General features: G+C 41.9%; 2 protein-coding genes across 5 annotated transcripts in view; one reads left to right on the top strand and one right to left on the bottom strand.

The window, feature by feature from the left end:
* Positions 1–14537, bottom strand: part of LOC126101165 (trichoplein keratin filament-binding protein) — a 796043-nt gene that overhangs the window by 443858 nt on the left and 337648 nt on the right. The gene's annotated exons all lie outside the window — the stretch shown is intronic.
* LOC126101167 (peptidoglycan-recognition protein LC-like) overlaps positions 1–14537 on the top strand; it is a 63915-nt gene that overhangs the window by 23252 nt on the left and 26126 nt on the right. The window contains exon 2 of the mRNA XM_049911865.1: positions 13447–13918. Within this exon, the coding sequence (XP_049767822.1) occupies positions 13447–13918 (472 nt within the window). The remainder of the gene's footprint in view (positions 1–13446; positions 13919–14537) is intronic.

Below are 14537 nucleotides of genomic sequence, written 5' to 3'. Positions count from 1 at the left end.
TCAATTTCCAGACAGAAACCCGTCCCTGCAATTTGTCGGTTTTATTGATGTTCACCCTGTATACCTGGCGCGCAGCGGCTGCCGCATTCCTTTTGGACGCGTTCTATTCAGTGGCGGGCAGTATGCAAGGCAGACCGTTCAGAAATCGGGGCCAGCACTTACGCAGAGATGAAGAAGATAACTGGAAAACAGCAGGAATAGCCTAAGCGGATGAAAGCAACAAGTGTTTAATTAGAACAAGGGTATAAACTGTATGTTCCGACCGTCTAAAAATGAGTTCTTAACTATTTGAAACTAGTTAAATTTCGTAAATAAGCGAACGACCGATGCGCTTGTTATTTTAATACCGAAAATCACGGAGAATCTTATCTGTCTCTGTCTAATCGAGAATGGTTCGAGAAAACAGCTACGTTGTAGGTACCAAAATGGCCCCACTATGCACCTTAAAGTCCCTTGGGGAATTTGTTTGGATGTATAATAGGATGTAACTGCGTCAAAAGCTCAGAAAATCATATCTGTCGATCCTCTGTCCAGACACAGCAGACTTTAATTGCTTCCGCTCTCTGTCGTAGTTTATTGTTTTCCAGTAATTATCTAATATAAACTCCATGTGCTTGGGGGTTTGATTTTCTCGACAAAGTCACAGTCAGTTCCATCAGGATTCCTTCTTGTGTATTTATTCGGTCATCAGTAACCCCACTGTCGATGGATAACTGAGTCACAAGAAAAGCGAGAAAGTCTCAACTTATTCCATCTGCTGATTGACGATCATATAAACTTCTTTCTGCCTCCATGTGCAATTTCCTTAATGATTAGTGGAAAAGTTTTCAGTGCTATTAGTCCAGAAATATTTATACACCTATTTTCCCGTGTAACATAAGCATTTTTGATAAGGGCTCTACTCATTCTTCTGACAAGAAAAACACAACAAAAAACGATTTGTTGTCACAGGTATAATGAGAAAAGACGGAACTTGTCTACAGCCCCGGATCTATGATATTTCTAAACGGGGGAAAAACTTGACAGTGCCCCCCTCCCCCTCTCGAGCGTTTGATATTGGACATCAAAAAGTTAAAAAATCGATTTTTCAAAAATTTGTCCATTTTTTAGCGCACATCCTTTTGGAGAGTTTGATGTATACAACATATATATTCGAGGAAATGTAATACATATTATTTGGTCTTACGTGTGCCAAAGTGCATTCCACGCCTCATCACATACCGTTCTTCTGTCACACGTCACTGTATTTCGCTCTATGGCATTCAAACGTGTATATTTTGTAATGGAAGCCATCAAACCTATAATCAGGGCAGTGGAAATTAAAATGTCCTGTGGTGCCTCTCCTGCTCCCAGTCATCAGGTCTGACATCCCATCCTCCTCTTTTTTTTTTTTTTAACTATTTGTGACTGCGAGAATAAGAACTTTTCTGAAAATGTGCACTCTTTTCTATTAGCTAATAAATTTCTCTTTTGTGTGACATAACATTAAATATAGGAAACATAAAACAAGCAATGACAAGAGCCAAGTAAGACAGTACACATTTCTGCAATCTTTAAGTCCCAGCATTTTTTTTCTCTCTAATCTTGTTACAGCTTTAATGGCGTGCTTTCCTTTCTGCGAAAGACTCTGTTAGTCCATCAAAGTTCGTCAAACGTTTTGTTACATGAAAAATCAAAATGTAGTTGTATAATAAATTCCGTATAATTTGTATGATATCGCCGTTTCTTCTCTTCCCTCGTTCTAACAGACAATCTTGTCATCACTAATTCTGTAACTATTCCTGCCATTGTCAAAACTTATTCTACGGTTAACTACACTAACCCTTCCAGAATCACCAGTTTAGTTATCCCGCATTTATTATCCGGTCAGGCATTATTACGTGTTCGTACAATGCGTTTTCCGAGCTATTCCCACAATAGAACTTAAGCGGATGCCAACTGGGGACTGTACAACGGACACTTCGTAGTGTAGCGATCTGGCAAAAACTTTTTGTCAAAATTTTATTTTCTTGGATACACAGAGAAGATTAATATGTAATCCTTCTTACCTGTTATTCCTGTTAGTCGTTTACTTCCACTCTGGTAGTCTGAATGTGTGGATTTCACTAATAATTATAAAAACGCTGATCATTCACACACCCAATCAACCACATAAACAAACAGCGACTGGTATTCACCCGTTTGGGTTTATTCGGCTCAACAGGAGCCCTTTCGTCTATGGGAAAGTTTTTAATTCCTAGATGCGACGGGGATTCAAGCGGCAAAGACATCACGTACACTATGCATGCATTCAAAAATCAACTTATGAGTCGTACAGAAATCAACTTATAATATGTTCAAAGACAAACACAGATTCGTTTCAAAATCATATGAATACTCTTCTACTACTAATAGATACATCAACGTGCGCTGGGCGCTTTGTGAAACAAGTTTTTTTTCTTTAAGAATATGAATTTGGCGCCCCCTGAAATTGCGTATTTTAGTTTCACTGTAAATTTATCACAGTCAGGAAGCCGTTGACTATTATTTATGCTGATGTTCAACCCGCGTAACTGGTTTTGCTACTTCGATGTGTACCACAATTTCCTTTCACTGAAATTTATTGCCTTCTTATCCAGGCTTATTAAATACGGTAGGCAAACTTTCCTTAACTAAACATAACCATAATGTTGTTAATGTTTGCAGTCATTTTCCTCAGTTGCTACTCCAGTTATTATTTACCACATAGATATGTTTTTCTTATTTATACGATTAAGCATAATGAAAAGCAAGCATATTCTTTAGACGCCGAATTAGGTCCTCGTGGGGCGAATTACATGTACTGACATACCACTACAAAGCTAGTTATCAACCAGTTTATGGCCACCCTTTCCATTGCCTTTTGTTTGGCCCTGCATATATAGTCATAAAACATTAAACCGCACTGTTTTTCAACCGACGCCAACACAGTGTACTCGGAAGTTATGTACCCCCAGAGCTGAATCAGCTGCTGCATCCTAAAACGTCTTGTTTCCTGTTTCCAGCATTGCCATAGTTTGATGCAAGTTTACTTTTTATTTATGATAGCTTACAGCTTGCTTGAGTGTTACAGCCTGCACTTCAGCAACTTCACACTGGCGGATGACAATATTGTTCTATATGGCTGCTGCAAAAAGTATTCGAGCGCCTGTGAAAGAATTCCGTCTATGTAATTAGATGTTTCAGGTGTATAACAACACCGTGTCCCGAGTGGTACGTCTTTGTTGTATGGGCGTAAGCGGAGAACTACGAGGATGCTTGGCAAAGAAAGCTAAGTCGGCGACAGCCGACCGGCGTAAAGCGTCCAGTTTACACTATGTTTTGAACTGCGATTGCATAGTTTGGCCGGTCCGGCGGAGCGCCTATTTTTAAAATTTGATTTAGTGTCAGCGGCCCACGCTCTTGGACAGCAACAGTAAACGTCACCGGCCATTGGGCGACATCCAGGCCGCTTCCAGGCGGGCTATACGGCGACAGCGGCGCGCCGTTACGCAATTCTGGCCCGGCCGATACTCTTGCACTCTGAATGCTGCCGCAGCACGCCTGCGTCCTCCCTAGACAGACAGACAGTTGGTACTGCCATCGCCGGACCGAACGAACAGGATCGACTGTGGTCTGCGTGCGTCCCTCTTGCAAGCCGACGTTACCGCTTGTGCCGTCTGCTACCACCGTTCAAAGCCACTCCAACTTTCTTATCCGTTCAAATGGCTCTGAGCACTATGGGACTTAACTTCTGAGGTCATCAGTCCCCTAGAACTTAGAACTACTTAAACCTAACCAACCTAAGTACATCACACACATCCATGCCCGAGGCAGGATTCGAACCTGCGACAGTAGCGGTCGTGCGGTTCCAGACTGAAGCACCTAGTACCGCTCGGCCACACCGGCCGGCTCTTATCCGGGACTCTCGAGTGCGCTGCCAGTGTTCATTATGTGCCTAGTGAGAAACTCCCATCTCTAATGAAGTTGTCTGCATACCACTGTCTATACTGGCAAAAAATGCATACTATTGCAGTCTAGACTGTGTCATTCAGATAATGTGAATGTACTGATCACTGTGGCGTCTCCTCCACAGCATTATGTCGCCTTTTAGTCTAGTAAAGTTGCTACGAGACGTTGAAGTTCCAACAGTATTAGTTAAAAACAACTATCAATATGAAGCAATGTGGGACAGGCTCTTTCGTTTTGGAAACTTCAAATTTTCCCCGAGCATCGTAACTCCTGTGTGATTGGTCTAACGATGGATGTGACCCAGTATGTGGGCTAGTAGTTTCCATAGACAAAATTTTGTGTCTCTACTGATATGTAAATTTACGGGCCTTCTCTACAATATTTCACAATTGTCACTGCATTCTCGTCGCAGAATTCAGGTTTTGCTACACCAGCGTCATCGAAAGCTCCAGATAAAAAACTAACTGATACAGCTTAACAACAAAAAAGATTTGAATAACAACAATTTTTCAGGCATTGCACCGTTGGAGAGGCAGTGTTTGGCTTCCTTTGTCCGTTATGATACCTGGCTCACAAAGTCTTGCAGTTTAACCTAAGTATACTGAATGTGCCATGTTCCTCAGGTATTATCAGTGATATTGACTATGCGTATATACAGCTGTTGTTGTTGCCGCTGCTGCTTTTTTTTCGTTTCTGTCTTTTCCTTCGAAGATTTGTTTGGCGCAGCTGACACTCGCAATTATTCTTATTGCTTGCTTTTGTGCAATCAATTGTTTCTTTTCAAGTGATGAGTTACCTCAACAAATTATTTCACAGGACATTACTGAGTATAAAGATGCGAAATAGGTTAGGAGATTGATTCGTTTGTTTGCAAGACTAGCAATCATACAAAGAACAAAAGCAGCTGAAGTTGACTGTTTCAAGCAGCTCAGTAATGCGCTTCTTCCAGTTGAATTTTTTATCAGTATGTATACACAAAAATTTGCAATATTCTACCCTGTCTACATGCGCCTGTTCATGGCCTACATCAGTTGTTGGTATATCTTCAAAAGTGTACAGAACAACTTAATATAGCGTGTTTCCTCAAAATTTGGGGGAAGTCCACTTTCATACAATTACTTAATAATTCTTTCAAACCTCATCAGAATTTCTTCTGTTGTTTCCTTCTTAATGAGATGACGATATTTTGCAGGACATTCGAAGAATCATTGTAAACAACGGTTTACAACGTTCTACCAGTCATTTAATTCCTCGACAGTACAAATCCGTTCCTCGGTCATGGCGCCTTTCGAGGATTGCAATGTGAACGTCCTCATCATTCTAACTTCTCATTCCTCCCACGTGTTCTTTCAGCTTGCTGGAAAGATGGAAACACATGGTGCAAGGTCTGGACTTCCCATCAGCACCACACACAACTGAGCGGCCTTGGTCAAACCGTTGGTACCATTTCATTACAAATGTTTTTTATTCCAGTCTTTGGTCACAATATCACTTCTTTAGACGATAACCGGTTTCAGTCCGTAATGACCATCCTCAGATCTTTTTTACACCATGTCCTAAAGTGATAAGGCCATAATGGCATCGTCAAAACATATAAATATAATCAGCACAGCATCGTCACATAGATATAAAATAAGGTGTAGAATAATAGGGCATTTCATTACGGCTGGACGCGACACTTCATTTGGTTCACGGTGAATCTGTGTGCAGTTTGCACGTTTCGCCCGCAAGAATCCTACTGTTCCGCGCGCATCAACACTGCAGCCGTTTCCAGCGGCCTGTCCGTTTCTCCTCCACACTGTGACGCCCCTTTTATCTGGAATGCAATAGAAGTGTTCCTCCAGGCGACACAGAGCTAGAGCACGCACAACGGTCTTAGCGTGCGACGGCACGTGTGAACTTACTTTTCCACGTCCCCTCATGTAACAAATAGGAGTGGACCAAAAACAGATGTCAGTGCGACTTTCTTGGAGATTTCACCACAATCGCTAAAACTCTCACTTTCCAACAAATTTTGAATTATTCAGCACAAATTTTCCATTTTTTTGTTAAGTATGATAAAACCAGTGCTCTGTAACACCATCAATTCCATTAAGTTTTGACTTTTTCTAAGAGTGCAACATGGTCTACACATAAAATGCATCGACCAAAAATACCAACTGGCAATATTTTATTATTTAAGACTTTTACTATTTGATGAGTGGGTGTGTAAATAGCATTCTCAGTCGGGCAATCTTTCTGGAATCCGAAGTGTGACGTAAGTAAATATTTTCTACCTAAATGTGTGCCTACTCTTGAGTACATTACCTTTCGAGTATTTACGAAAAACACTTCAGTAAGAAAATTCGACGATAACTATTTTTAAGTCTTTCTGCTCACTTTTATTATCAAGAGTTTTAATAATTGTATATTTTAATCCGAATGGAAAAATTCCCTGTGCCAATGACGTATTACAGTCATCGCTATCGACATTTCTTATTAAGTTAGAACAACTTCTCAGATTTCTGTTGAAATTCCATCAACACCATAAGAGCTTCCGGTTTTCAGATGTCTTATAATTCTATTAATTTGAATGAATGATTATTGTCCTACTTTTAACCGCTTCAAGATTTATGGACTGACATTTTCACGTATTCTCTTGCTTCTTCAGCCAAACCATATAATTCTGTTTTTGCTGCTACATTCAGAAAGCGATTACTACAAATACTAGCAAATTGTGAATAATTAGTCACAACATTGTTAATTATTTTAACCGCGATTTTACAGGGTGACAATGACTCAATTACATTTAAAAAAAGAAATTTAGTTACAAACTATGGCCAAAACACACTTTATTCAACATGTTAACGTCACTACAGATATTTGGATTTAGGTTATGACATGATCGATATGTCTGCCATTCTTGGTGATGATGTGGCGCAGGCGAATAGCGAAATTGTGCATGACCCGCTGAAGTGTCGGAACATCGACGATATCGATGACCTCCTGAACGGCTGTTTTCAGCGACGCAATGGTTTTGGGGTTATTGCTGTACACCTTGTATTTAAAATAACCCCACAAAAAGGAGTCGCATGTTTTCAGATCCGGAGAATATGGTGGCCAATCGGGACCCACGCCAGTAGCCTCTGGGTATCCAGAATGCGGTTCCCAAAGTGCTCCTCCAGGTCATCAAGCACTCTCCTGCTTCGATGGGGTCGAGCTCCGTCTTGCATGAACCACGTCTTGTCGAAATCAGGGTCACTTTGGATAATGGGGATGAAATCATCTTCCAAAACCTTCACATACCGTTCGATAGTCACCGTGCCATCAAGAAATATCGGTCCGATTATTCCGTGACTGAACTCTGCACACCACCAGTCGGCCATGGAGGGTGAAGAGACTTGTCGTTCGCGAAATTCGGATTCTCAGTTCCCCAAATACGCCAATTTTGCTTATTGACGAACCCATCAAAATGAAAGTGGGCTTTGTTGCTAAACCAAACCATATTCACATCGAAATCCTATTCGTCAATTCTGTGGACAACATCAATGGCGAAACATATCTGCTGTTCCATGGCTCTGGCTTAATGCCTGTTGGGTTTGAATTTTGTAGGGGGAAGAGATGCAGATCTGCAACAACAATTTGTCGCAGTGTGTCCCGGTTGAATCCCAACTGTTGGGCAGTTTGTTAGGGGTAATGCAGGAGTAGGTTTAATAATGAATAGGAAAATAGGAATGCGGGTAAGCTACTACAAACAGCATAGTGAACGCATTATTGTAGCAAAGATAGAGACGAAGCCCACGCCTACTACAGTAGTACAAGTTTATATGCCAACTAGCTCTGCAGATGACGAAGAAATTGAAGAAATGTATGATGAAATAACAGAAATTATTCAGATAGTGAAGGGTGACGAAAATTTAATAGTCATGGGTGACTGGAATTCGGTAGTAGGAAAAGGGAGACAAGGAAATGTAGTAGGTGAATATGGATTGTGGCTAAGAAATGAAAGAGAAAGCCGTCTCGTAGAATTTTGCACAGAGCATAAATTAATCATAGCTAATACTTGGTTCAAGAATCATAAAAGAAGATTGTATACATGGAAGAATCCTGGAGATACTAAAAGGTATCAGATAGATTATATAATGGTAAGACAGAGATTTAGGAACCAGGTTTTAAATTGTAAGACATTTCCAGGGGCAGATGTGGATTCTGACCACAATCTAATGGTTATGAACTGTGGATTAAAACTGAAGAAACTGAAAAAGGTGGGAATTTAAGGAGATGGGACCTGGATAAACTGACTAAACCAGAGGTTGTACAGAGTTTCAGGGAGAGCTTAAGGGAACAATTGACAAGAATGGGGGGAAAAAATACAGTAGAAGAAGAATGGGTAGCTTTGAGGGATGAAGTAGTGTAGGCAGCAGAGGATCAAGTAGGTAAAAAGACGAGGGCTAGTAGAAATCCTTGGGTAATAGAAGAGATATTGAATTTAATTGATGAAAGGAGAAGTTATAAAAATGCAGTAAATGAAGCTGGCCAAAAAGAATACAAACGTCTCAAAAATGAGATCGACAGGAAATGCAAAATGGCTAAGCAGGGATGGCTAGAGGACAAATGTAAAGATGTAGAAGCGAGTATCACTAGGGGTAAGATAGATACTGCCTACAGGAAAATTTAAGAGACCTTTGGAGACAAGAGAACCACTTGCATGAACATCAAGATCTCAGATGCAAACCCAGTTCTAAGCAAAGAAGGGAAAGCAGAAAGGTGGAAGGAGTATATAGAGGGTCTATACAAGGGCGATGTACTTGAGGACAGTATTATGGAAATGAAAGAGGATGTAGATGAAGATGAAAAGGGAGATACGATACTGCGTGAAGAGTTTGACAGAGCACTGAAAGACCTGAGTCGAAACAAGGCCCCCAGAGTAGACAACATTCCATTAGAACTACTGACGGCCTTGGGAGAGCCATTCCTGACAAAACTCTACCATCTGGTGAGCAAGATGTATGAGTGTGTGTGTGAAATCTTATGGGACTTAACTGCTAAGGTCATCAGTCCCTAAGCCTACACACTACTTAACCTAAATTATCCTAAGGACAAACTCACACACCCATGCCCGAGGGAGGACTCGAACCTCCGCCGGGACCAGCCGCACAGCCCATGACTGCAGCGCCCCAGACCGCTCGGCTAATCCCGCGCGGCAAGATGTATGAAACAGGCGAAATACCCTCAGACTTCAAGAAGAATATAATAATTCCAATCCCAAAGAAAGCAGGTGTTGACAGATGTGAAAATTTCCGAACTATCAGTTTAATAAGCCACGGCTGCAAAGTACTAACACGAATTCTTTACAGACGAATGGAAAAACTAGTAGAAGCCGACCTCGGGGAAGATCAATTTGGATTTCGTAGAAATGTTGGAACACGTGAGGCAATACGGACCCTACGACTTATCTTAGAAGAAAGATTAAGGAAAGACAAACCTACGTTTCTAGCATTTGTAGACTTAGAGAAAGCTTTTGACAATGTTGACTGGAATACTCTGTTTCAAATTCTGAAGGTGGCAGGGGTAAAATACGGAGAGCGAAAGGCTATTTACAATTTGTACATAAACCAGATGGCAGTTATAAGAGTCGAGGGACATGAAAGGGAAGCAGTGGTTGGGAAGGGATTGAGACAGGGTTGTAGTCTCTCCCCGATGTTATTCAATCTGCATATTGAGCAAGCAGTGAAGGAAACAAAAGAAAAATTTGGAGTAGGTATTCAAATCCATGGAGAAGAAATAAAAACTTTGAGGTTCGCCGATGACATTGTAATTCTGTCAGAGACAGCAAAGGGCTTGGAAGAGCAGTTGACGGAATGGATAGTGTCTTGAAAGGAGGATATAAGACGAACATCAACAAAAGCAAAACGAGGATAATGGAATGTAGTCGAATTAACTCGGGTGGTGCTGAGGGAATTAAATTAGGAAATGGGACACTTGAAGTAGTAAAGGAGTTTTGCTATTTGGGGAGCAAAATAACTGATGATGGTCGAAGTAGAGAAGATATAAAATGTAGACTGGCAATGGCAAGGAAAGCGTTTCTGAAGAAGAGAAATTTGTTAACATCGAGTATAGATTTAAGTGTCCGGAAGTCATTTCTGAAAGTATTTGTATGGAGTGTAGCCATGTATGGAAGTGAAACGTGGACGATAAATAGTTTAGACAAGAAGAGAATAGAAGCTTTCGAAATGTGGTGCTACAGAAGAATGCTGAAGATTAGATGGGTAGATCACATAACTAATGAGGAAGTATTGAATAGGATTGGGGAGAAGTTTGTGGCACAACTTGACCAGAAGAAGAGATCGGTTGGTAGGACATGTTCTGAGGCATCAAGGGATCACCAATTTAGTATTGGAGGGCAGCATGGAGGGTAAAAATCGTAGAGGGAGACCAAAGAGATGAATACACTAAGCAGATTCAGAAGGATGTAGGTTGCGGTAGGTACTGGGAGATGAAGAAGCTTGCACAGGATAGAGTAGCATGGGGAGCTGCATCAAGCCAATCTCAGGACTGAAGACCACAACAACAACAACCACGAACCGTTCATAGGTTATGACCATTTTATTTCATATAGTTCAATAACTGTCATCCTGCACCCTGCGCAGTCGCTCGTTGTCCTATGCGCATTTCACAGGATTCCCATGTGGTCGGAGTTTTAATTTTCCTATAAGCAGTCCTCATTTCTGTCAGCACGTGCATGTCTCTACACATTTTAATGATTTTCCTTAAAATATTACAGTATTTTTATAGAATCAAAGAATGTCGCATCATGACTTCTTGTTGCCTTTATGTATATAATTTTCCTTTCCCTCTTACATGAGATTTTAATCCCTGAAGTTATCCATGACTTGCTGGATAACGTTTAGGAAAGCAACTTTCAAATATTGACACAAATTTACTATGGCATAAATTGAATTTGACACTAGCGTCTCTTTCTATGTATACCACAGTCCATGCCACCTCAAGTAACTTACTCTTCAAAACTCTAACCTGGTCTCATTAACAAACCTGAATGCTTTGTATGACCATCCCTTAGAGATGTAAAGTGCTTCACTGTTTATTTACATTAATTGTGGATCATGATCAGATAGTCGATTAACAAAAAAATGGCTCTGAGCACTATAGGACTTAACATCTGAGGTCATCAGTCCCCTAGAACTTAGAACTACTTAAACCTAACTAACCTAAGGACATCACACACATCCATGCCCGAGGCAGGATTCGAACCTGCGACCGTAGCGGTCACGCGGTTCCAGACTGTAGCGCCTAGACCGCACGGCCACTCTGGCCGGCTAGTCGATTAACAGTTGAGCACAGTCTATACATATATTATGAGTCAGGATCCTGCTATCTTGCTGCACACCAGTTGGAAAATTAACCAATGAAATTAGACGGAAACATCCAAAAATGATTCTCGTTCATTTTTCCTATCTGTATCTTTTTAGAATCTACATTCAAATCTCCACTAACCACTAACTGTTTCGTTACTCTGACAGGTAGCTCAATAATGCTCATAAATAGCTGGAAGTTCCCTAGAAGGGATCTGTAGTCTGTTGCATCTACTAGATAAGTATTCTGTGGTAGCAACTCGCATGCAAATGCTTCTAGGTTCTGGTCAACGCAAAAACTATTTGTTTGAACATTTTTGACTTTGCATCCAAGTCATAAAATGTTGCATTTTCACCTTTTTCCATGTTAACTATACACGAAAATGATTCTAGTCTATAATTCGCGATATTTAACTTCTCTAGCCCTGTCGTTACACAGTGTTCGGAGAGGTATAGAACACCTATAGCGATGAGCTCTGACGCCTCGTTCTATCACATCCCAGATGTATTAGATCGTGTTCAGATCTGGCGAGTTCGAGGCCAGCACATCAACTGGAACTCGCCACTGTGTTACTCGAACCACTCCATCACACTCCTGGCCTTGTGACATGGCGCAGTATCTTGTTTAAAATGCCGCTGCCATGAAAAACATGATCTTCATGAAGGGGCGTAAGTGGTCTGCAACCAGTTTACGATACAGCTCGGTCGTTATGCTGCCTTGCACGAGCTCCATGGGACCCATGGATGCCAAAGTGAATGTTCCACAGGGCATAATGGAGGCACCACAAGCTTGTCTCCGTCCTGCAGTACAGGCGTCAAGGAGCTGTTCCCCTGGAAGACGACAGATTCGCGTCCTCCCAGCGGCTTGATGAAGGTATGGGGATTCATCAGACCTACACACAACGTTCTGTCACTGCGCCAACGTCCAATGACGATGCTCACGTAACCAATTCCGTCGTAGTTGCTTATGTGATGGTGTTAACACTGGCACGTACATGCATCGTCGGCTGCGGAGGCCATTCGCTAGGAGTGTTCCGTGCACTGCGTGTTCAGAAACAGTTGTACTCTGCTTAGCAATAAAAGTCTGATGTTAGTTCCGCCACAGTTCGCCGCCTGTCCTGTTTTACCAGTTTGCCCAGTCTACTACGTCCGACGTCTTTAATGAGGGGAGGCAGCCCAACCCCACGATGTCTGGACGTGGTTTCATTTTGGGGTTCTCCACGTGTTGAAGACAAGTCGTACAGTTTTCGAAGTGCTCGTGCCGAGCCTCCGGGCCATCACGATCTGCCCTCGGTCAAACGCAGATAGATCGTCCCCACTCCACACACGGACAGCACACTCAGTGATTCTACATGCACAAGTGTGTGTGTGTGTCCAACTAGTAGTTACTCGTCGCCAGCTGACGCTGCTACTGCCTGGACGGATTTATATCGGTAGTAGGTCGATGGTCATAATATTCTGGTAGATCAGTGTATTATTGTCTCGTTATGTTCCAGTTTCTTTTAAGACTGTCCGTCTGTAACCTGGCTCTAACCTCGAAAATGTGTCTCTCTGCCTCCAGTGAACCCATGAATTTTGTCTTGTTTGCTTGTCGCCCCCCCCCCCCCCCCCTCTCCCTCCGCTTCCACTTCCCTCTTGCTTCTATAATTACAACCTCTTACTTTTCAAATGCTTTTTTGAAAATACATTGCCACAAAATGTTTTTATGCCTTCAGCCTCCTAATGTTGACAACTGCTAAAAGATTTTGGTAGCAGCCCAGACTGTATATGCAACTTACACTGAGGATGAGCGTATGCCACTAGAAATAGACGCCAAACAAAGATAATTCCAACATACCACTCTAATGAGTACCTGCTGTTACAGACATCCTGCTGTACTGAAATATCGACGGAACACTAAACATTACTCCACGAACAAACCTGTAACAACGTTATCTTCATAGGACAGGTGGCGTGTCAAACGACGCTGAGGAGTGTGTGTAGGCCGCGTAATAGGTTTCGCCAAATAGCGAAACAGGGGACGTTGAATACGTACTCTCGAGTTCTGTCAATGGGCGTCTCTCGCCGTATCAGCGCTTCTCCTCTAGTGCTTGCTAAATGTATAACGCGACTTTTTACTCCACAGCTGGTCCACTGTTCAACTCGACAATCGCGACAGATGTGGGAAGTGCTGACGATAACGCCATCGGCGGCCTCTCGAACAAGACTGGCCCCGGCGCAGCCATCCGCCCCAGCCATCTGTCACGCGGCTCCGATAGCAACTTAGGCGTCACCCAAAACGCTACAGCCAACGCTACCAAGACGCCTGGCTTCGACAGCATCGTCGGGGTCATTCAGAACAGCACTGCCAATGCCACGAAGAATCTGCTCGGGGGAAACACTGCAGTCAACTGGAGCTGCGGTGTCAACGTGAGTCACGCGGTAAATCAGTCTGGAGGCGACGCTGACAGCTTCCCTACTCCGAAATGTGCAGCAGTTCTTCCATCTAATGTCAGCACAGTTCTTCCAACTAATGTCAGCACCGCCAACTGCAAGAACAGCACGCACTGCTTGAACGCCTCCGTTGCATCAGGCAACAATGGTACACGTGTCACTGAGTACGTATGACCTCATTCTCAGAAGCAAATTGTCCCAATTTAAGAGGAACTAACTAACTGTGTTTGTTGAGAACTAAAATATCACCAGGCACTGGCCAGTAACTTAATTATCTAAATATCATTAGACAGTAAAACGAATGAAGTCTGTCTATAATGAAAAAAAAACTTAGTTTACTTACAAGTCTTTAAACGTGTAAGTACAGTGTACAAATTTTAAAAAGGGGATTTTTCGAAATTTTGCCCCTAAGGGCATGAAGTAGGTGCTCAAAGGTTTTCTGAAAATATGTCCTTATTATGGAAATTTTGAATTCGGTTTCTGGGCCAGAAATTAAAAAAAAATTAGGTGTTCCAGCATTTTTTGAAATTCAATCCCTAAGGAGGTGAAATAATGGGTGAAAGAGTTTTTTGAAATTAAATCATTAGTAAAGAACTATTAAAGCATTTTTAAAAATACGTCTATGAAAAGTGGTATTTGGCCTTTAGGTTAGAAAAAGGAAATAATTGTTTAAAGTGTTTTTAGAAATTCAACCCCAACCGGCACGAAACAGCGGCTCAAAAGGTTTAAAAAATATTTTATTATGAAACCAGAATCGCTTCTTGGTCAGAAGTACGTTCGAAA

Source organism: Schistocerca cancellata, chromosome 9 (assembly GCF_023864275.1).
Source record: "Schistocerca cancellata isolate TAMUIC-IGC-003103 chromosome 9, iqSchCanc2.1, whole genome shotgun sequence".
NCBI classification, from domain to species: Eukaryota; Metazoa; Arthropoda; class Insecta; order Orthoptera; family Acrididae; genus Schistocerca; species Schistocerca cancellata.
This window is presented reverse-complemented; position numbering and strand designations above follow the sequence as displayed.